This window comes from Panthera leo, chromosome B2 (genome assembly GCF_018350215.1).
Source record: "Panthera leo isolate Ple1 chromosome B2, P.leo_Ple1_pat1.1, whole genome shotgun sequence".
Taxonomy (NCBI): Eukaryota; Metazoa; Chordata; class Mammalia; order Carnivora; family Felidae; genus Panthera; species Panthera leo.
This window is the reverse complement of record NC_056683.1, coordinates 115,018,056-115,043,253: the sequence shown is the minus strand read 5'-3', so window position 1 is coordinate 115,043,253 and position 25,198 is coordinate 115,018,056. Positions and strand designations below refer to the sequence as shown.

General features: G+C 36.5%; 1 protein-coding gene across 3 annotated transcripts in view; it reads left to right on the top strand.

Moving 5' to 3' along the window:
* The window catches only part of PTPRK (protein tyrosine phosphatase receptor type K), a 558,193-nt gene that overhangs the window by 283,469 nt on the left and 249,526 nt on the right, over positions 1-25,198 (top strand). For all 3 annotated transcript variants that reach the window (XM_042939789.1, XM_042939788.1, XM_042939790.1), the window contains exon 6: positions 18,894-19,068. In XM_042939789.1, the coding sequence (XP_042795723.1) occupies positions 18,894-19,068 (175 nt within the window). The remainder of the gene's footprint in view (positions 1-18,893; positions 19,069-25,198) is intronic.

Here is a 25,198-nt window from a genome sequence, read left to right as displayed (position 1 = left end):
TTATTTATTTATTTATTTTTTCCATTTCGGTAGGAACATTAGTTGTCATTTGACTTTAGCTGTGATCCATGTTGTCTTGTCTTGGAGAACCAAACTCTGCAGCCTGCCCCTGGTTTTATGCCCCAGGATTTATTGTGACATTGAAATAAAAGGGTTTTGTGTGCTCAGACACCAGCTGCCTTGTGGCAACAAAGACATTCTGGCTCTGCTGGTCTGAGTGGGTTGCAGTCAAAATACTGCTCGTTTATTGTTTGGTTCCTACTTTCTGGATTGGCCCATTTCATTACAGTTTTTAAAAATATTCCCTCTGCCATTTTATAAAGAAAGATGTGAGATAAAAATATTCTGTGAGACCTCTATTCTACTTTCCGTTTTCTCCACTTCTCTTTACATGTCCTAAGGTGAATGTTTGCATTTCTCTTCTGTTTTGATATTGACATTACCCAATTCCTCAGTGGTGTACCTATTTACCTTATTCTTTTAAAAAGCTTTTCTACTTTTTCAGTAACACCACTTAAATTACCTTAAGGTATTGTTGTAAATCATTCTTCACGTTTAAGAAACATTGAAACTATCAACTCCTTAGTCGGGGGATGTTTTCAAACAAACTAGACTAGTTATTGTATATAAATATATGGTGAGTCAATCAGAATGTGGCCAGTAACTTTAAAAAATTTCGTTTGCTTCAAGTAGTAGAAATATAATAAGCAGAAAGAATCTTGATTCCATAAGGAATCTGCAAGCCAACCCATACAAATAAATGTCAAGTCATGTTTGCTTGATGCAGAACAACTTCGAGAAATCAGGAGGCCCAACTCTTAATTTGAACCTTAATTCGAACCCTTTAGCCCTTCCAACCCAGTTAATTGTATGGGCGTAGAGAATTCATTGAATTATTCTGGACTTCAAGTTCCTTAATTATAAAAGGAGATGTGGATAGAAACTAAGATCCCTTCCAGCTATAAAATGCTAAACTAGGTCTTTACATTTTTTTTTTTGATGGCCTAAGACATAGCCTTCATTACCTTTTTTGTTTGATGGAAGAATGTGAAATTGTTTATTAGTTGTGTATGGGTAAAAATGGTCCCTTAAAATTAAGTATCATTATGAGAACAACTGCTTAACCTATCTGCTGACAGTACTGAGACCCAATTGAAAGCAACTCCAGATGAAAAGTCATTGCATCCTGTCACAAAAGTAATGGAATAATTGAGTAGCTGTTATGCTTGCGATGTAGGTGTAATTAAAAAATGGCAATTGACCCTTTATGTTTTCCAAATCACTTACATTATACAGTATTAAGCTTCACTTGTTAAATGTTTAAGTATGGGGTAAAAAACAAAAACAAAAACAAAAAAAAACCCAAACAAAGAAAAGCAGCCAACTTTCTATCTTAAAGGAAAAACAAAACACTGCTTTAACCATAATAACCTGATAGATAGTGTTTGACATTTAAAATAATTTATGTGTGGAAATACATTAAAAAAATAAATCTCTCACTTGTTTATTGTCTTTAGCTTACAATTGATATGTCAATCATTTTTATTGTTTAAAATGACACACAAATTAGGTAAATTAAAAAACAGAGCACGAAAAGCAAGCATCTGAGTTACCTGAGCTAATGTAGGATAATTCATAAGGTATATCATAGTGGTTCTGGATGTATCTTTAGGGAGTGTTCTTTTCTGTAAGATCTCAGATTGTATAATTACAGGGTCTTAGAATTAGGTCATTTACTCTAGACATTTAGAAAACAATGACAAAATCCCCAAATTAACCTCCTTGTACAAGCTCAGTGAACTACCGATGCATAGAACAATATGGATGACTGTTTTTAGAAGTCTATTTAGTGTCAACAGGCTACTGGTATGGTGAAATTATGAGCTTTTCTGGGCCATAGCTTAAAATAGTGTGTTATGAAGTTCATTTATGTTGGAAAAGGGACTTAGAGTACTAAGACTTTAGTCGCTTGTAGAGAATTTCCAAATTCCTTTTTGATCGTAAAGCTCAATGAAGTAGCATGCATTCGAGATACAAACACAACATTTGTTGTCAGGTTACGATTTGCAATTTTTCCCCACTTGAACAGATGTTTTTCAGTGCTTCCAACAAGTTTTAGAACTATGCTATTTTTTGTTTTCAAGGAACCCCTAGTGGTAGAGAATTTGTGGATCGTAACTTAAGGCTTATGGGAAAACATAGGTTATAGGAAATAAGATCACTAATGAAATTTTAATGGACAATTTTATACTGAAATAAAATAGTAAAAACAACTGGTTATGTTTTTGAGAAGTGTCAGATACTTTCCTTATAGGAAAGAGAAAAATTAACCTACATTTTTGTAGGTTAAAAGTTTTAGTCTTGCCCTTTTATCACAGTGCTTACTGATATGAATAGTAAAGTAATGGTGGCAAAGTGACTATGACACAACAGTTCCACTCCTAAGTATTTACACAAGAGATATAAAGGCATGGGTTCACAAACTGACCTGTAAAAGAATGTTTATAACAGCTTTATTCATAATAACCAAGAACAGTAAAGAACCCCAATGCCCATTAACAGGAGAATGGGTAAACTCTGCATGGTTCATTCAGGCAATGGAATGCCACTGAGCAATAACAAAGAATGAGGTACTGATACATGTACCAATATGGATAAATCTCAGCAATATTATGTTTTCAGAAAGGGGACAGACAGAAGAGAGTGCAAACTGTGTGATTACATTTATATTAAGCGCCAGAAGAAACACAACTAATTTATGGTGATAGAAATCAGAAGAGTATTTGACTGTGGGGGATGAGGATAGACTGGATGTGGCTGGGGGGTAATGTTAATTTCATATATGTTTATTGGTGTGTTGGGTCTTTGGGTACATATACATTTGTTAGATGTTAAGAACCATCCAATTCTCTGAATATACAGTTTACCTCAATAAACCATTCATGAGGAAAAGTATGTGATACATCTTATCAAATAACCTCAGTCCTGGCAGTACTAATCAAGCCATAGGTGGCAATAGCCTGCGAACCTTAACCTGGATTTTTGTCCATCTTGTCCATTTGAAGTTATTTGATGAGGTTCGGGGGTAATTTTTAATCATTAATCTATGCCGAAATATAGAATAAAGCATGTTCTGAGTGTTCTGTCTTCAGAACATGTTATAAATTCTGAGGATGTAAAGGAATTGGAAACAGGGTTGGACTGTAACTTATGACTTAGTATTCTTCTCTGAAGGTCCAGTATAAGTGGACACCTACATGGCAAATCAAATAGAGCCCACTGCTGGAACATCTGTCTGACCATATGCTTTGGCCTCAGGTTCAATGTAGAAACTAAAATGCTAATGACTCCATCCATCATTACAGAGCTTGGCGGGCATGCTTCATTGGATTGGACAGAGAAATTCAACAGTGGAGTTACTGAAAGTAGAGAATTGTGTGGGTAGATTTGGTGACACCATTTGTTTTGGTGAATTGAAATGAGAGGCTGTTTGATGTATGACTGATAATCCTATGCAGATTGCCATCAAAGCTGTGGCAATTGGGCCAATCTGTCAGTAATTGCCGCAGGTGCTGGCACTGTGCCTCCTCAGTGGGCCTGCCAAAGCAGGCAAGTCAGCCATCACTTTGCACTTGGTGAGGTTCATCGGCACTAATGTAGTAGGATACAGCTAGTTTCTCAGCCAAAGGAAATGTCATTCCTTATGGAGCAATAGATAATTCAAGCAATGGATTGAGAGTAATAATTGGAGAGTAAAATTAGTAAAATGAGATGCAAATTGTTCTAAAAAAAACCAGCCAGAGAGAGGCTGACCTCTTGTAGTACCAATTGTTGTCAGCTGAGGATCAAGGAAAGTGGTTGGTCTAAAACTTCTGGACACATAGTGTTTTGTCTAGCCAGGGAAATGTCATGGTCTTATTCCTATACTGCATGTGAATATCATCATGCAAGCAATGGAAATCAGAAGGATGATTTTTTTTTTTTTAATTTTTTTTTTCAACGTTTTTTATTTATTTTTGGGACAGAGAGAGACAGAGCATGAACGGGGGAGGGGCAGTGAGAGAGGGAGACACAGAATCGGAAACAGGCTCCAGGCTCCGAGCCATCAGCCCAGAGCCTGACGCGGGGCTCGAACTCACGGACCGCGAGATCGTGACCTGGCTGAAGTCGGACGTTTAACCGACTGCGCCACCCAGGCGCCCCTCAGAAGGATGATTTTTTAAAAAATGACTTAATTTGAAAGTATGAAAATTTTTGCTCGTGAAACATATCACTACACAATTTCAAAGCCACACAGTCATTGTTCACAAGGCTCCCTCTGATGCCTCCATGTTGTGGTATTTTTCCATGCCTATGCCTGGATATTTGTAGCATATTTGACCTCCACAAGAGATTGTACTATCCCTGATACTATTTCTTTTTGAGAAAAAAAGTCTGATAATTTTGCATTTATTATAATGAAGGAAAATTCTTGGAAGGAACTGGTCCATGCCTAGAAAGATGGAGTTCATGGTGGGCAATTCATTGAAAAATAATTTGAGAGGAATATTTCAAAGCCTAATTGACTAAACATGTAATTTGTGACTAGCTTACATTGAGTACCATGGAAAAAAAAAGAAAAATAAATAAAAGGGATGAGGTATAGTGAAAATTGCCCTACTCTCTGGGCTTGATGGAAGTCCTGACATTGTCTGGTCATTGGCCTTAAGAGGGCTGGCACATATCTAAAATATTAGAATAACAAAAGGCAGTATATAATTAGTAGGACAGTGAATAAAGTTGAAGAAACGATATCAGAATGGCTGAAGGGACATGGTATAAATATATCTTGAGAGTCATGGGAGACTGGAGAAACAAACTTCTTAAAGTCTTAGATTATTGGGACTATTCAAGAGGGATTTAATTGGTTCTGTATAGGTACTAAAGTACAATGCTAACTAACAGTTTGAAGTTATATGGTGAGAGATATAAGCTGATTATAAGGGAGAACTTTGTAATTGTAGGGCTGTTGAAACCTAGAATGAGCTATTCCAGGAGGTAGTAAAACTACAATTAGTGGAAGTATCCAAGCATAATCTGGATAAGCACTTGCTAGAGCTGTAGAGGATGTTTAAGCATGAAGCTGAATACTTTTTAAGATCCTTTCAGCCCAGAGAAATGTCTTTGAAACCAAGGAAGAAAAGACTGTATAGAATCAATGCATGATACTATTTCAGAGTTGAGCGAGAACTACGTAGACTGAAATGTTTGGTGAAATCATTAAGAGAGATTTGATGGAGTCTTTGAAGGGCATATAAGACTTGAATAGCAAAGTCTGAGTGGGCATGGTTATCACTGCAGATTAGGGTGTGTGTGTGGGATGGGCTAGCAACATCAGGAGAAGGATCTTATTGAAGTGGAAAGTTCGCAATGAGAAGCGGAAGTAAATATAGTTTTTGTTAGGGTTGGGACTAGGCCATGATGAAAACATAAGCCAGAAAGAAGTCACTGTTAGCAGTGCAGATATGAAGTCTTGAGAGCCCAGATTGGATGCCAGTGCAGTTGGAATACATGTTAGTAGAGGAGAGGGACAGATGAAAGAAGACAGTAGTTTTGGATCATGCCAGGTGACAGAATTAGGGAGGATGTGAGTGAAATGATCGAGACAGCTTTCTAAATTTCCTCAAAAGTTTATTTTTTAAAGCCAGTGAGTTTGTTTCCACATTTTCTGTTTTGGAACTGATTTGTCTCTTAGACCCATTTGTTTATTGTTTTTCTTTCTACCTTCATAACTGCATATAAATTATCCTAGATAGGAGTGAAAGGTGAGGAGACATTCCCATTCCTTTTGGCTCTCTTTAGCTTTAATAAAAGTTTGTGAAGACAGTTTGAAGCTTGCCACCAAATTAAACCTCTGGGTGGTCCTGGGATCCACGGAAGGCTGTTGGTGTTTTCAGCCTTGGCTTCTTCTGTACCTTATGGCAAACAGAGCAGGAGTAGTGTCTGAGAGGAGTGTTAACCATGTCTGTTGTGCTTCCCTCTATTTTTTATAAACTGATAAACACTAGCTTCCTATTTAATTCTAATTGTCTCCTTTTATTCTTAATTTAAGCACTAGTGCCTTTTTTTTTCTCCTGTATATATGCTCATTTACAATTATTTCTATTCTACTTAAGAGACTACGGATCAAGGGGCGCCTGGGTGGTTCAGTCCGTTAAGCGTCCGACTTCGGCTCAGGTCATGATCTCACAGTCTGTGAGTTCGAGCCCCGCGCCGGGCTCTGTGCTGACAGCTCAGAGCCTGGAGCCTGCTTCGGATTCTGTGTCTCCCTCTCTCTCTGCCCCTCCCCTGTTCATGTTCTGTCTCTCTCTGTCTCAAAAATAAATAAATATTTAAAAAATAAATTAAAAAAAAAAAGAGAGAGTACGGACCATTTGGTAGCTAAGCTATCACTCCGGTCAGTCTGCTTTTCTTCAGCACATTGGTTTGAGTTCAGGGCATCATATTCTTACTTCATGGCTTTATACAAAGAATGATGGCTATTGGTCTTGAAGTGAAATCAATGACCATGTATCATGGAGTATAATGTTTATCTTTTATCTTTGGCATTTTGTGTGTGTATGTATGTAAATGATGAGCTCAGAACATTTAATCATATGTAATTTGGAGGATTATTAAATATCCACGAGGTCATTTTGGTTGGCTTTGTGGCTTCCTACCATAAAGAGTTCAATCCCTTGAAGATATAGTGCACTCTTTCCCTTCCTCAATAATTTATAAACTCTTGAGTTTGTTGTCTACAGATTACATAATTGATTAAAAATGAATAATGTGTGGAATGTACTCTATCTTTCTTATCTATCCCTGGAGCATGACTGTAAAAGCCCGACAGTCATAGAAGCTCAAGGATTTCTTCTTATCGATACCTATAAATAACAATTTACTGCTTTTTCTGCGCAAGAATAATATACTCTTCTGTTGTTCTTAGAGCTGCCCTTTCAGAGTATTTTCTAAGTGTGTCACATCAAGCACTTTACAACTTTCCATTGACTTCTTGTGATCAGTATTACAACACGAAAGCTCTGGTAGCAGGCTGGGTTTCTTCTTTATGAAAAGTATCTGATATAAAGACTTAATATTTATAAAGTGATTTTATTGTAACACAAAACATAGAAACTGTACAAAAATAAAAACTATGACTGAATGAATTTTTATAAGGCACAAACCACAAAGGATAAGAAAGGGACTTTGCTAGCCATTCTAGGGGTTCTTTACAAAGGCTCAATCCCAGCCACAGCTGAGCCAGCCGTCACTTCTACAAGTAACGGTTTTCATTGCTTTTAGCCCTCATAGGTTTCTTCATAGTGTTTTTTTTTCACTTCTGTATACATTCTTAGATTAGTATTCTGTATTAGTATTCTGTATACATTCTGTATACATTCTTAGACTCTAGATTAGTCTCGTCTAATTTTTAAAGTAAGTTTTTTAAAGTCTCTTTTAATCTGTGGTTTTGTCCTCTGTCCCTTTTCTTCACATTTTGTCTATTGAGGCACCCAGGCCATTTGACTTGTAGTTTCTCAGTCTGCATTTTACTGATTGCACAGAAATGTCCTCCTTAGTTCAACATGTTCTTCTGAATTTTTTTGCAAATCCAGATCCAGAGTCAAGTTTGATTCTTTGGCAACAGAAGTTGTGCTTCATATGATTATAGGAGGTACAAAATCTCTCTCTCTCTCTCTCTCTCTCTCTCTCTCTTTATCTTCATAGCCATCTGTACTTAATGCCTATATTCATTCCTAGAGGCTATAAATTCTGATCTTCTAATAATATTATTTATTTTGTATTAGTTTAATGATGAGATCCTTCTCCTCTACCTTTTGCTTCCCAGTGACATAGTTCATTAAGGAAAAGGAGGATAAATGCTCAAATCTTTGCTTTAGTTATTGGTTTTCAATATAATGAATTGATTCCTTATCATTCTCTGGTGACAGATTCTTCTGTTTATTATTGTTGTTCTTATTGTTGTTGTTATTATGAACTCATGGTTTTACCTATTTGATTTCAGTTCATTGTAATTATTACTATTATTATTAGTATTAAGACCCAAAGTATCCCATCTTTGGCCAGTGAGAACCTCTTCAAGTTGGCTCCAGAGTCCTTCTGATATGACTCAGCAATTTTTAGGAGCTTCCTGCTGTCTGATATTATGAGATGGTCCATTGTGATCTTGTACATTTTCTTCTCTAGACTTAGTGCCCTGGTTTGGTTTAGTGAGAAATTGAATTTCAGGACCATGATGTGGATGTGCAAGGATACTCATTTTGTTAGACCTTTTCAGTGAACAGAACTAAGGGAAGATATGTATTTAAAGATAACATACCTATGAGTCTTTTGGATATTTCAAATTTAAGCCTAAAGATTTCCACTTAATGTTGTGTCTATTACAATTTGTCAGTTACAGCTTCTTTTTTCCATGCGAATATTCTCTGTTCTCAATGACACAGGGGAAAAGAGAATTAAAATATTTCACAGTTACTCATTTTATAAAATCTGATGGCATTTTGTATACTTGTATTATATCTCTATTGTTAGCATACAAGTGCATGCTATACTGTCTCTCATATAGCCCTTATTAACTTAGTTCTACAGGTAACTATGTTTTTAATCGCCATCAGTCTATATGTCATGTCTTCCCGGTAACTTTGGTTGTTTGAAAGTCATTTTCTAGTAGGTTCCTCAAGAATAGGTCATGGAATTAATATTCCTTCAGCCCTTGGATATTGGTCATATTTTATATGTGCCCTTGATTCCTGTTTTGTTTTGTTTTGTTTTTTGTTTGTTTGTTTGTTTTATGCCCCTGATTTTTAAGTCAGTTTTGCAGGATATGAAATTCTTTGTTCACATTTTCTTTCCTTGAGTAACTTTAATATGTTACTTCATTTTGTTCAGGCATAAAGCCTTGCTATCAAAGTCTGATAATTTATGTTTCCTTATAAATCATCTATCTGCTTTTTCTAGATATTCAAAGGATTCTTTTTCCTATTTATTTAAAGATTCTAATTTGATCAGAATACATATCACTGTGAGTCATTCTGAGTTACTATTCTCAAGTAGATGGTGTGTTTTTCCATTGTATATTTTAAAAACTTTTTTCTTTTAATTTTCAGAAGGTGCTTTTAAATATTATTTTCGTAGTTTTTTTCCCCTTGCTTCTGTGTGGACTTGTGTTATCTGTATGTTTGATCTTTGCATATCATCAATAGTCACTTTCTCTGAAATATTTTTTATTCTCTTTATTTTAAATGAAAATCTCCTTTTTTCCCACATTCTGTTTTGCTTAAAACATCATCTGTGTTGATTTTATTTACTCTAGTTAATCTTATTTCTAAAATGACTTTTTTCTTTCATTTCTAATTTTTCTTGAGTTCTGTCATCTCATTTATGAGTTTTATTAATTTAAATTTATGTTACTCTTTCATATTATAAATAATTTTCTTAATGTTTTAGCATCTTGAAATATTAGGTTGCAGTTGTGATCTGTTTGGGGGCATATTTTTCTGCCTTACTTTCTGAGATTCTGGGGGTAATATTCTTCTCCTTACTCTGTTTTAAATTTATAATAACTTTATGTTGGATTTGACCTTGATGCTTTTATGTTGTTCACTTTTATGTGAAATATGTTTTCCTGAAATTTTAAAATGAGATGTGGAGTTCAGGAAAACTTTCCTGATTTCAAGAATCCCTCTTAGGTTCCTGTGAGTTATGTTTAAAAATATGGCTACTTGCTTTCTGAGATTTCTTGATTTTGTTCTCCTCTCCACTTTGTCTGGATCTTTTCTTTTCTTCCTCTCTCTTGTTGTTTTGTGTTTTTATGTGGCAGATTCAGAAAGAGTGAAAAATTATCCTGCTTCTACCAACATGCCAGAGTCACTCAAATGTAATAGTTTAATCATATGGATCTCTTTGCTTTACTCCACTTCCCTCTTCCTGTGATTGAGATAGTTTTATAACTGTAAACTTGCATGCTTTATATTCTGCGTTCTGTCCAGTGCAATTTGAAGCAACCAGCCAATCCCATTATTTATATTTAGTAGTTTGTCTAAAATGTTCTAAGGTCACAAATACATGGTCATCCAGAACTTTACCTTCTATTTGATTAGGAATTAGGTATTTGATTAGGAATATCTAATGGTAATATTTTACATCTCTTTACTACATCATGCCATGGACTAACAGTGACTTCCTTACTACTGGCAGTAGAGTTATTTTCTTTCTTTTTTTAATGTTATTTATTTATTTTTTAATTTACATCCAAGTTAGTTAGCATATGGTGCTATAATGATTACAGGAGTAGATTCCAGTGATTCATCCCCTAGGTATAACACCGAGTGCTCATCCCAACAAGTGTCTTCCCTAATCCCCCTTATCCATTTAGCCCATCCCCCCACCCACAACCCCTCCAGCAACCTTCAGTTTGTTCTCTGTATTTAAGAGTCTCTTATGTTTTGTCCCCCTTCTTGTTTTTATATTATTTTTGCTTCCCTTCCCTTCTGTTTATCTGTTTTGTGTCTTAAATTCCTCATATGAGTGAAGTCGTATGATATTTGTCTTTCTCTGACTAGCTAATTTCACCCAGCATAATACCCTCTAGTTCCATCCATGTGGTTATAAATGGCAAGATTTCATTCTTCTTGATTGCCGAGTAATACTCTATTGTGTGTGTGTGTGTGTGTGTGCACGCGCGCGCATGCACACATTCTCTTTATCTAGAGCCCAAAAGATTCCACCAAACACCTGCTGGAACTGATCCATGAATTCAGCAAAGTTGCAGGATATAAAATAAATGTACAGAAATCGGTTGCATTCCTATACACCAATAATGAAACAACAGAAAGAGAAATCAAGGAATTGATCCCATTTACAATTGCACCAAAAATCATAAAATACCGAAGAATAAACCTAACCAAAGTGGTGAAAAATCTATACACTGAAAACTATAGAAAGCTTATGAAAGAAAGTGAAGAAGACACACATACGCACACAAAAAGGAAAAACAGCCCATGTTCCTGGATAGGAAGAACATATGTCGTCAAAATGTCAGTACTCCCTGCGGACACCTGGGTGGCTCAGTCAGTTAAGCATCCGACTTCAGCTCAGGTCATGATCTCACAGTTTGTAAGTTTAAGCCCTGCATCAGGCTCCATGCTGACAGCTCAGAGCCTGGAACCTGCTTCAGATTCTATGTCTCCCTCTGTCTCTGTTCCTCCCCTGCTTGCACTCTGTCTCTCTCTGTCTCTCTGTCTCTCTGTCTCTCAAAAATAAATAAACATTTAACAAAGTGTCAATACTACCCAAAGCAATCTACGTATTCAATGCAATCCCTATCAAAATAATACCAGCATTCTTCACAGAACTAGAATAAACAATCCTAAAATTTGTATGGAACCAGAAGAGACCCTGAATAGCCAAAGCAATCCTGAAAAAGAAAACCAAAGCTGGAGGCATCATGATCGTGAACTTCAAGATGTATTACAAAGCTGTAATCATCAAGACAGTATGGTACAGACAAAAAAACAGACATTCAGATCAATGGAACAGAATAGTGAACCCAGAAATGGACCCACAAACGTATGGCCAACTAATCTTTGGCAGTAGAGTTATTAATGCCTCTAAACCTAACCAGATTTAGGAAAGTAATTCTAGAAAACCAGAACCAAGCCAGATGAGAAAACTCATCCTTAAAAATCTGTTCCTTCAGAAGCATTTCTGGTAATAAATCATCTGTATCAGTCAGCGTCCAAGCATGAAAAGCACACATATATGTGTATACACACACATACACTTTTAAAAAAATTCTAAAAAGACTTATTGCAGGGAATCGGTTTGTGTGACTGTGGGGCTGACTAGGCAAGTCAGAAGTCTGCAGGTCAAACCCTTAGGAAGGGCAGGCTGGACTGTGCTACAGGTGCAAACTGACGTTGGTATTTACAGGTGGAATTTCTTCTACTTCAGGGAAATCTCAGCTCTGCTTTTAAAACATTTCAACTAATTTAATTTAATAATCACCCAGATTATTTGGATAAATCTCCCTTACTCAATGTCTATTGTTTATAGACTTCAATTCCATCTACAAAATACCTTCACAGGGACACCTCAGTTAGTGTTTGACTGAATAACTTGGGACTGTAGCCTAGACGAGCTGACATATCGAAAGACCATCACAGTTACTAAATGTGTTACTCGCTTAGGTATTGTTTTGATTATTATGTTCATAATATTGCTGTTGTCAGGATTTGCAGTTAGAACTTTTGCACAATTATTTCATTAATATTCTCGACATCTGTGTTGAATAGCAGGTATAAATAGATACCCCCATTTTTAGTTAAAAAGGTAGAGATGTGAGAAATAATGAGAAATTGTGGAGCTAATAAATGGTTGTTTCAGATTTAGAACCTGGGTGTCATCCTCCACCAGGCATGGTTCAGTCCACTTACTGATTCTCCCTTCTTGTGGTTCCTCATATTGGTCACCTTCTCTCATTGCTGCAAAAATACCTATGCTTTGTAGGTTAAAATTTCCATTTTCTTGTTTAATAACGGAATTTACATTTTATTAAACTTGGCTAATGATTGATTCTTGGCTAATGATGTGTTAGCCCCAGCACATTTTACCCTGCATTTTATCAGAATTATATTTACTTCCTCTCTCTTTTTTTCTGTGTCCAGTGTCATTCACCTTGTTCAGCCCTTTCATTGCCAAATAATAAATACTTTGCTAAACTTAGTATTGTCATTTTAGTGTAATTTTCCTAGAAGAACACTATGTTCTTATTAAATGCTTAAGCTATTGAAACTATAATAATTTCTAGTGGATATAAGGCAGTGCTTTTCTCAAGACAATAACATGATTCTAATTTTAGAAACATCTAGACTTTTAAACCCTTAATTTTGTATAAAAATTTTTTGTGTTTCTAAAATTCTTGGTTAAATTGTTCAATCATCATCATCATCATCATCATCATCATCATCATCATGGCTTATGAGAGAGAAAAAACATTCATATGGTAAACAAGCCTGGTGAGGAACCCTCAGTTCCTTGGAATTAATTTGGCTGGATTGTTGTATGATTCGCTTTAACCTTACTTAATTACATTGTGCAGATTTACTTTGGGATTAGTTTGGGACAAGAGGCATGTACTGACAAATCATATGCAGTCTGCTTAATATATTCAACAGGAACCTCAATACCAAATGTAGGGAAATAGTCTCTTCCTAGTTTCTCCTATTCTAGAAGATGGACGGCATGTATATGATCATGTGCCCAAGAAAGGCAGTGAAAAATAAGTGAAACCATAAATGTAGTCTCATATTTTCTTCTAATCAATAGAATGAAATAATCCCTGTAAGTAGTTTAAGAGACACATTATTTAATTTAAAATTAAGTTGGATTAATTTTATTCCTCAAGCTTTGAAAAGAAAAGCTGAGACAAACTATATCATATTTTAACTGTACCGTACTAACTTTTAACAGTTCAAGCTGAAAGTAATATGAAACCAAGTGCATTATGTCCCTTAACAGGAAGTCCAGAAAGAAGGGGGCTCTAGGAGTTGTTCTTTCCATTTCAGGAACTTGATCAAGAACTTGATTCTGTCTTTCTCCTTGATGTGCCATCCTCCATGTGTCAGCTTTAACCCTCACGTTGGGTTCTCTCACATGGGCAAGTCCACTCTTCTAGTTTTAAGCATAACATGGAGAATAAGAAAAGAGGACCCACTGTGTCTTCTCTAGAAGTATGAGAACCTTCCTGGAAGTGACTTGGCCTGTTTCTGGCATATCTCATTGGCCAGTATGAGTACACAGCCATTTTTAGACCTTTCCCTATTCATAGGAATAGGGCGCCCATGATTGTTTTCTACCAGTGTGTCTTAAGCTGTAGTATCTTGATGCATAACCCAGAGATCTTATGAAAATGCAGATTGATTCAGTAGGTCTGGAGTTATCTTTAGACTTCACACTTGTAACAATTTGACAGGTGATTCTGATGTTACTAGTCTATAGATCACATTTTGAATAGCAAGAAATTTGATTAATAGCTGGCTGTTATAGGGGGTGATGGTAAGGCTCGGTTGGTTAAGAAGCCAACACTTAACTTCCACTTAGGTCATGATCTCATAGTTTGTGAGATCGAGCCCCGTGTCAGGCTCTGCACTGACAGTGTGGAGCCTGTTTGGGATTTTCTCTCCCCCCTCTCTCTCTCCCTCTCCCACCCCCTTTCTCAAAATAAATAGGTAAACATTAAAAAGTAACCTGGCTATTGTAGATGTTGGGAATTAACCAATATTATCACTATACTACTTCATGCCAGGAACTGAATTTGTCAAACACTGCATGCGGCCTGCATGATGAAGCTTACTTAGTTAAATAGAGGAGTAATGGTACTCAGGGACTGTAATGCCTAAGGTTATTTGGTAAGTGACAGGTCTCAGCAACCTGTACTGGAGACACTGCGAATAAGGCATGACAAGGACAAGAGGAGTGGGGGAGAGAAAAAGGCAAAGTGCTAACTTATAATTCTTGGCTCATGTAATTTTGTGGTTCATTTCTCAGTAGAGTTGGGGATATTTGCAATGGCAAAATCACATAAAAAACTCAAAGCAGGATAAAGAATCTGGAACTGAAGAATATAAAAGCAGAAAACTATGTGCAAACACTGCCGCATAAGAAAGAGATTTAACATTACTTCTTATTTCTTCCTTCATAGTGCTGCCCACCCTGCTAAATTGATAGCTTGTACTTGGGCAAAGACCTATTAGTCTGGATTATAAGAGAAAAGTTATCGTTACTTTTGACTTCTGAAATGTACATGTCATCAATTGACACTTTTAACTGTAACGCATTACTGGAAGCTGAGTAAATAACGCAATGTCTAGTATAGTAGGTTATATTTCTCATGGTACAATGCATTGATCAAGGCTTTACAACAAATAATCAATTCATTTGACTGGACCTATAATGTAAATGAAAAAAAAAAAGCAGCTTTGGTGTAGTTTAGAGGAAATACTTCTGGATTTTGTGTCATCAAACCTGGTTTTGAGTTTTAAGCCTGCTACTAACAGGCTACATATCACATTTCTAATCTTTCTGAATCCTAATTTTATGATCTTTAAATGGAAATAACCATCACGTAGGTGGTTTCGAGATAGCAATGACAGAACCAAGGCAATAACATACATAGCATCAGGTACATGGAGGCATTTATTAAAAGATTATTGAAGACAAGCCTGAATATTATGATAGTATAATGGTATAATGAATAGTTATAGTTATTTTAAGGGTAAATAGCATGTATGTCTACTGTAGTCATTAATTATAAAAATAATATGTACCCTATATAAGCATATATATTTTGTAGTTAGTTTAGTATATTGATAAACACAAATAGAAACATAATGTAATAAGCTTTGTGTACTCTTGGATCTCCTAAAGCAGGGCCATCAACATCTCTAAGTTGAGGGTTTTTTTGGTTTTTTTTTTAATATTTATTTTTGACAGAGATAGAGTGTGAGTGGGGGAGGGGCAGAGAGAGAGGGAGACACAGAATCCAGAGCAGACTCCAGGCTCTGAGCTGTCAGCACAGAGCCTGATGCAGGGCTCGAACCCATGAACTGTGAGATCATGACCTGAGCCGGAGTCAGATGCTTAACTGACAGAGCCACCCAGGTGCCCCATGTAAGTTGAGGTATTGTTCAGAAATAGTTTGGCATAACTGATCTCTAGATGTCCTTGAGGTTCTGTATTTATGTAACTTCCCTTTATCATTACTTTAAGTCAGTGTTTAGTATATTTTGGTTATAATATATAAAAGCCTCAGGAGGGCTTACATGATTTTTGTCTTTAAAAATATCAGTAAATTTAATTCATTTTAACCAAGAACTCAATCACCTATTAAATAAGATAATATATATGATGGCATAGAAGAAAAAAATATATATATAGTAAGAGTTAAAGCCCTACCTTTAACATGATTTCAGTATACAAAGAAGTAAAAGGGTATATATGGGGGGGGGGCATATATTAGAAGAGATTCAATTTGAGGCTTTGATGACTGGTTGTAAAGTAAAGGGTCAAATGAGGTCACATTGAAAATGCAGACAATTTAAGGAATGGGAGAACACATGGTCAGTTGTGCTTGTAGAGGAAACTGTTACAGCACAGGAATGTTTTCAGGTAGTAAAAGCGGCTGTCAGGCATCACTGAGACCCAGGTGAGTTTGGGGATCGCTGAGAATGTTCACAGGACTATGGTTGAGAGGACAATTTTGCCTGGTAGGTAACTGTGATGGGAATGATACGTGGGCATGCTGGGAATGCCAGAAGTTGAGAGGTTGGTGAGTGGGATCGTGGAGGAGTGGTCTGTAAGGGAGGAACTGGATAATGATGGCCTTCCCTGAAGGAGAGTAAAGCCATAGGAGAAAAGATGCCCCCCTTTAAGAAAAGTTTGGAGGAAGGTGGTATCCTGAGATGAATGACAATTAAGATGGAAAGATGAAATAATGATTATTGAGAGGGAAACATTACATGGACTTAGAACATCTTCACAAGAGAAGATGGGCTTTTGAAAGCCACGACATTAAAAGACATGGGTGTGTGTGTGCCCGCACAAGATAATTCAGAGGGCAGAGTGGCCACAGGAATTGGCTGGCCTTGCACAAGAACTGAGAAGTATAAATGGCAGAGAAGAAGGTGGTGGAAGGTTGAGGGCAGTACTGGAGGGTAAGTTAGAGGAAGAAGACTGAGAGTGTATGCAGGTAGAATGAGTGTTAAGCACCTTCCAGTTGGAAAGATCATATCAAGTGATGTGATAGTTGAAAAAGGCAGCCTGAGATTTGCATATGTAATGGATATTTTTTTACATGGTTTGTAGGGAAAGAGAATTTAGACTTGATTTTACGGATTTATATCTTAGGGCTTCTGAATATAAGCTGCATGTTCTCTTCCTTATTATCCAGGGGGATGGTCAGAGATCTTGGTGCAAAAATCATGGAGTAGGTGGGTCTCTCTCTCTCACCAAAAAAAAAAAAAAAAAAAAAAAAAAAATACTGAAGTATTATAATGATCCCTTTACTATTTACTCCTTTAAAAAAATACAAAGTATTTTAATTATGAAAATTATAGAAAACAGTAAGATGGCCACTAATGTATCCACCACTGAATTTAAAAGAAATTGACATTTTGCATTTTCATTTCATATAATTAATTTTTGTTAAGGATTTTGTTTTTGAGATTTAAACATGTATACATGTACCTTGAATCAGTGGAATCAGGGAGCTGGTTGTGAATGCCAATTGCTAATTTTTCAGTAATTTTAGGAGCCAAGTGACATTATATTGGTAATTTGAAAGTGACCATAGTGGGAGTGTTTACACTACAGAAATTGAGACACAGTACAAATCAACACTTTATATTTTTGGTTAAGAACTAGCTATTCAGCATTTTACCAGGATACTGCTGGTCTGAGTTTGCAGAGTTAAACTTCTATATTGTATTTTATTGGATGGATATGAAAATTTGGATCTTTCCCATGTTGAAGTATTCCCATATTGAAACAATTCTGAGTTCAACATTCTTATCATATGCAAAAAGATTCAGATGTAGAAATGCAGATGGGGAATTGCTGGGTGCCAAGGTATATACATCCTCAAATTTACTGGATAGTAACATATTATCCTATAAAATGACTGTAGCATTTATATTTCCACTAGTAATTTTAAGGGCTTTATTTCCTGTATCTAGTAATATGAAATGATGTTTTATTAGTATGAAAGGATACCAGGGATACTTAGCATTTGACCAACAACACATGAAGTTAAGGATCATGACCCTTTCTCTTAGTTATGGCTTTTCTTTGTCCTTTGTGTTATCTTTGACATATAGATATTTTAAAATTTGGGTTGAGGATCTCTTTTCATGGTTATTAGACATATACATTTTCTCTTTTTATAGCCTGTCCATGTCTTGATGGGGTTGTTTGTCTTTTTTCTTATTGAATTGTGGAAGATCTTTACATAACCTGGCTATTTATCTTTTGATGGATTATTTCCACGACAAATATCTTATCACAGTTTGTGGTGTGCTTTTTTCCCCCACTTTATTTATGATGTCTTTCAACATATAGAAGTTATAAATTTTATTATAGTTGAATTTTTCAACCATTTCCTTTATAGTTTACACTTACTGGTCTTGTGTGAGACACCCTGATATCGTAAATATGCTTTCCAGTATTTCATTTTGAAAGTTGACAGATATGCTATTAGCGTTTAGGTTCTTTTGATTACTTCTCTTAAACGGTATAAATGGGCTGTCATTAATGCCAAAGAGATAAAGTTTGCAAAGAGTACAGATTTTAGTTTGACTCTAAATTATTCTTCAGTATTTTTATTGTCATTCTGTGGTCGATTATACGCTACACTTTTAGCATACTAAGATGCATTGGTCATGGTCTTGATTTTCGCATGGAGACAAACCTATTATAGCACATGCAATGGAGTGTAAGGGCTAAAAGAAGCTCCCATTGAGCTCCTCCAGAAAAGGAGAGCAGTGAATTTTATGCCGTGGGGCTATTAACTGTTCTGTTCATTCATACACTCTGAGCTAATAACAATTTTATGGAAAAGAGTTGTAATCTATAATGTCAGTGCTATACTCTTAAAGGATGCCAATATTTATTTCCATGTTTGTTTTTGTTTTGTTTTGTTTTGGATTGGATTACAATGGTAAAAATTCGTTGGGACTACATAGACCTTTTCCTCCTAATTTAGGAACAAGAATAACTTATCACATATACTGGTTGCTAAGATGTTTTAGATTTATGGAAATGTTAAGAAACTGTTGTTAAAGCTTGGTTTCTGCTTGCAGAGACGAAATGGAGAAGATATACCAGTAGCCCAGACCAAGAACATCAATCACAGAAGATTTGCTGCTTCCTTTAGATTGCAGGAAGTGACCAAAACTGACCAGGATTTGTATCGCTGTGTAACTCAGTCAGAACGAGGCTCCGGTGTGTCCAATTTTGCTCAACTTATCGTAAGAGGTAAAGTTGCTTTTATTTCATGAAACAGCTTGTCTTTGTTAGAACAAAGGCAACCTTGTAGGTATTTTGATTGATTTTTAAACCTGGCGCTCCTTGTCTCCAGTCACCAAAAAGTTATAACATATAAAAATTCTGCTAATGTCTTAAGGGAAAATAAGACTGTTGTATATTTGTTGCACACGGTTTTAAGCAGTGTTTTCTGTAGAAAGGGATCTGTTTTTAAAAGCTCTCATAGGGCTAGCCATATAAAACACTTTATTCCCTATTGTCACCATCTAGTTTGCATTTTAATTTTAGACTTGCTTTCCCTGCTTAAAATAGTTGCACAGATACTACTTTTGCTCTTCCACAGAGCATTGTGGCCATGAGGTCTAGGTTGAGTTCCTATCTCCATGTGGACCTGTAAATTTTAACAGTATCAAAACCCAGTGGTAGGTGTTCACCAATTCTGCCCCCCTAGAGAATCTTAGGAAGTTAGACTTCCTAAGAGGTCCTCCTTAATATCCTTGAATACTAAAGTTACTAGAGGAATTGTAAGGAATATGACGTGTCAGTACGTACCTGTGGTGAATACTGGAGAAACGATACAGTGCAAAATGTGTATTAAGTTTGTTCAAAATTTATTGGGTCCCTGATAACATTCCATACATTGTTCCAGGTTGTGCAGATAAAATTGTAAATAAAATACAAAATCCCTGACCCTGTGGAGTTCAACACTGAGGTATGTTAGGTATACTCTATAGGAAAATACTGGAGATATAGTATCAAGTTATGGTATGTGTTATGAAGAAAAACAAACACTCAAAATGATGGAGATGAATATTTTAGCAAGGGTGATCTGGAAGACCTCTTTAATAGGTGGCAGTTGAGCTGAACCCTTAAAAATGGGTAATCTATTTTCCTATGTGAAAATGCTGATGAAATGCAGCTCTGTTGAATAGACTCCAGCATCAATCAATAATGACACAAATGTAAATAGTTATAAACCACCTAAGTCTCCTTAAGAAGTTTAGGAGATCCTAACAAGAAAGTCTAACCTTGACTGAGATTTGTCCAAGGCATCAAGCAAGGTCTTTGTGAGCGAGTCTTCTTTGATGGGATCTAAAGGTTGAGAAAAGTTGTCCAGGTGAGGGATGTGGACGTGGGGGCAGGGACAAGAGAAAGCAGTGCCAACAGAAGTGCCAGGCAGAGAACAAGGCACATGTCAAGGCCCAGAGGCTGGAGCAGAACATGAGATATATCCATATTCAAGTTAATCTATGTTCAATCCTTGACATCGAATGTCTTTACCTACTTTATTTCAAGATTTACTTGATTTTAATACTTTAACCTTTAATACTTTAGAGAGAAGAAAATTGAAACTCAGACTATTTGATAACTGCCCAGAGCCACAAAAATCTAATAATTGACTAAACCAAAATTTAACCCTGCATTTCTTGACTCCTGATGCTGGGCTCATTCTTTTCCACTACAGCTTTATCTTATAATGTTACTAGCCCTTCATAATGCTTTTGTCTTGAGACATCTTACAGCTCATTAAAAAAGTTTACCTTTGTAGATTCGATACGACTTATTTTAAATAAAACTTCTCTCGTGTCTCCAGAGTCAGCTGATAGGCTGTGCTTCAGTTCATGAAGTCACAGCCCCAGCTAACTGAATAATAAGGAAATACGATAATGTTTCAGTGTTCAGTGCTCAGGCAGTGTTCAGGCGGACAGTTTTTATGCTCATAGATGCTTGTGTGCTCCTCTCCGCTGAGCCTGTTGCAACATCTTTGTTACCTGAGCCTACTCTGGCAAGCCTGAAGGTGTCCTAGGGTAGCCTCCAGAGTGGTTAGCATGCTATGACTACAGGAAGGTGGGCGTGCCCTGGAGTGATGCTCACTGTGACTGCATGGTAGCCTGTGTGCATTGGATACAGCCACTGAAGGAACTGGTGGCTTTTAATAGTGAGTTAGTGTCCTTCTGAATACCTTCGAGTTATTTGTGTATGTGTGGTGTTGTGTGTATTTTTATATAAGCATATATCATTTTGTGAAGAAGTGGTCTTATGGTGTATGCAACAGTTTATAGAAGGCAGAGTTGAAGCTTTTATCCAGGTGCTCCCTTTTGGAGCTAGATTTCCTTTTTTTCATAGAGCTGTTTTATGTCTGTGTATTTTAGAAGAGATTTGTTTTGGCATTACTGGATCTCTCTTGTTTATCTGAATCAAAGAGTAGATTTTATCATTTTATCAAAGCTGGGTTTTCTTTACCTGGCGACAAATGTATTATGGCTGTCCTAGGAGCGTTACTTGTGGAATAAGTATTTCGATATGATTCATAAAAGGAGGATCCTTGGACTTCATAGAAAACTTTGGCTGTTTTTTTTCTCTTTTAAAGAAAGTTCTGCCATTTAATCTATAATTTTGTTTTAGACTTTACATGGGACCTGTTGGATTAAAATACTTTGAATTTTGCTATCCCGAGTCTGCTAACATTTTAGAAACATTTTGATAGTTTTAGCAGTTTTATTTTCTTTTCAACGTATTTTCAGTTGTCACGTATCTAATACTTACAAGTGATACTTTGCTTGCTGTTTTATTTGAAAACTAATGTATAGCAATAAGTTTTCTTGTTTGTGCAGATAACCACTGAATAAATATTGTTAACCAAAACACCCACCCTTTGGGGTCAGCTGTCCTGGTGTTAAAACAGTGCTGAGAATTAACTATGGTGACAGGTCCTGTCTCTCAATGGCAGTTTTAAAACTGACATCCTGTTACTTCGATACAAAAGATGGTAATTTTAAAGGAAATTTTGGGGGCAGTGATATGAATCGTCTTTAATAAGACCTGGCATAGTATTGCCTGTTGTCAAAAATGACCCAAGGGTAAGAGTTTATTAGTGCATTTTCTCCTAAACTGAAAGTGACAGGGCATGCTTAAGGCTCTTTTGCTAGGTACAAATGAAAATTTCACTGCAAAATTCTGGCGTTGAAGAGTATTGATCTCTGTTTTCCCACAGCCAGAAGAAGAAAGAAAAGAAAAGTAAAGAAAAAAAGTATGCTGGAGCAGAATTTACTTTGTCATGACTTTAGCATTGCTTCCAGATCATTTTGAGTAATGATAATGTCTTTAGCTTGTGGAAGCCAGTCTTTATTGACAAAAAGTTTTTACAGAAATGAGATAAAGAGCAGATGTTTTTGCTCAATGTTTCTACAAAATTGAAGTGTAAAAAATGTGAACTACAGGTTGAAATGGTGTTTACAAGCTTCAAACTAAAAACACTGACTTTGTAGCCTAAGTTATGTTACAGATTTTCATCCTTTACCTCATTTACCATCTTCTTTCTTCCCCACCTCTCTAAATCAGGGGTCCATTTACATTTCTAAGCAACTGACCCACAAGAAACTTCTGTAAAATTCTCTGTCTGCTACAACTGATGCTCGATTTCTATTCCTATTTGTTACCCTTTTCTTGTGTTTTTATCTGTGAAACTCATTACCTTTTAAGTTATTTAATGTGAAAAATACAAGGTTTTTGTTTGTCTCTGTTGTTGGTTTGAGTTTTAAAGTTTAGTGCCAACTATCAGCCATCATCAAAATGCTCTGGACTTAATTCACTTAATAATTTTATCTATTCCTACTGAATACTGGTGACCTCTAGCTGTAGCGTAAGTAGGGTGGGTGTCGGAACCCAATCTTACTCAGTGAAGTGGACCTGTCAAACAGATTTTGGTGTTTAAAATGATAGGGATCTGGATTGTTGTTGATGCTTCCCTTTGTAAGACAATACAAGCTAGCTTAAAAATAATGATAGTTACTGACTTTTGTACCTGGAGGGTATGGATGTAGGTTTCAGGATTGGTTCATTTAGTCATGAAAGATCAAAGTTCTTTCCAGTCCTTCCCTCTGCAATCCATAGTTTTGTGTTCTATCCTAAACTAGGGTCTCTCCTCGGGGCCGCAGGATACCAGTACAGCTACACACTTCTTTGATCTCCTCCACTTGGGGATAGAGAGGTTACTACCTCCCATAAGTGTCCAAAGTTGTATGGTTGCGTGTGGAGAGAAAACTGGAATGTCCAGTAGAGAACATTTGTACACGGGCTTCCAGAGTACAAGCAGTTCAGAGAGAGAGTTATTAAGTCTATGCAGGTAAGATAGGAACTGAGGAAATATGTACAAAGGATGTGCAACTTAATTTTCAAGGACATACAGTTTGGAATTTTGTCATGTGGAAGAAAGCTGTTCTCATAATATGTGGGACAAGTATGGAGTGGGATCATAGCTTATTTGGTGAATGCCAAGCTGTTAATGGAATCACTTGCTTGGTGCCAGTTACTCATCACACAGGTGAAGAAGGAAAGAAGTCCAATCTAATTGCATGTCCATTTGGACTTTCCTTTTTCTCTTTTCTTTAATAAGTTTATTTTTGGGGCGCCTGGGTGGCTCAGTCGGTTACGCGCCGTCTTCGGCTCATGTCACGATCTCGCGGTCCGTGAGTTCGAGCCCCGCGTCGGGCTCTGTGCTGACAGCTCAGAGCCTGGAGCCTGCTTCCGATTCTGTGTCTCCCTCTCTCTGACCCTCCCCCGTTCATGCTCTGTCCCTCTCTGTCTCAAAAATAAATAAACGTTAAAAAAAAAAAAAGTTTATTTTTGTAAGTATTTTTTAAAATGTTTATTTTTGAGAGAGAGAGTGTGCGCACATGCGCGTACAAGCAATGGAGGGGCAGAGAGAGGGGGGACACAGAATGCAAAGCAGGCTCCAGGCTTTGAGCTGGCAGCTCAGAGCAGGACATGGGGGCTGGAATCCGGGAAACGTGAGATCGTGACCTGAGCCGAAGTACAATGCTCTACTGACTAAGCCACCCAGGTGCCCTTCCATTTGGACTTTTCTTTCAAGTTCTGTTCTTACTGAAATCATTTGTAGTTTTTGTTCCATCAGAGCCCATCTAGTTTATCTTTGTTTGCTACAGCATCTACCACACTATTTTTGTGAAGATGATCGATACTTCTCTAACAAGTAATAAATACAATTATTTAGTCAAAGTCACAGGGGTGGGACTGACCCTAAACTAGAAGACAAAGGGGATGGATGAGGAGACATGTGCCGCCTCCCCTACACTTGGTGTGGAGATCTCTGGTATCCACCAAAGGATGATAGCACCTGTTTTTTTGTAGTGTCTAAATCTGTCTCTCTTCTTCTATGAACTAGTAAGGATGACTTTAAGTTTAGCATGAATTTCTTTCACTTAAACCTAAGTTTCACTTGACCAGTATGTTGTATTCTAGTCTTTTTTGTATAGAATATTAAAAATCAGGTCTGAATATTTCATTTTAATATTTGAAGCAAGGACATTTGGGAAGTGGAAAACATGACATACTCATACTTTTGTTCGTTGTTAGTTAAAGGAATTTCTGGCTTGAGTCCTTCATCATGCTGCTTAATACCCCACACTATTGATTTTTAACTAGTTTTGATAGCACAACTGTCAGACTTAATGCATTCATAAAAAGATCCTTTTTCTTTATGGTGACTTGAAGATCTCTTTTCTTCGCTTCTGTTGTGAAAACTAGTCACCTTGACAGGAAATTTGGAGTTATCCTGGAGAATTCAGTTTAAACGTCTATATTTTATGAAATCTGAACTATAATGAAAGTCTAAGAGCACATGAATTAACAACATACTGCCCCTATACAGTTAGGAAAGCACATACAGTCAGTCAGGGGGTACCAAAATGTCTCAAATTCAGAGTAGGCTCCAAATGTTGCGTGCTTAAAAATGTTACTTTGCTACCCTTGAGTATGATAAAAGAAACATTTGGAGTCTCCTCTCATTCATTGTAACTACTTGTAATTCAGGTGATTCAGTATACAAGACGTCTGGTACATTTTTAAATTCTAAATGAGCAAAAGGATACTAGATGTCCTCATTTTAGACAGTATGTTAGTACAGAAACTCTGTTCCATCCATTTTTGTACACCATTATTTCAAATACCTTTTCCTGTTAATTTCCTCCTCCCCCGGGTTTTCTTAGGCTACTTGATGAAAATGGCAGAGTGCAGCACTGCTTTTCCCCATGCGGTTATTTTCATGTTATTTGTTTTGTTTGTTTTAAAAATAAAAATGCAATCAGAGTTCTTTCCCAGA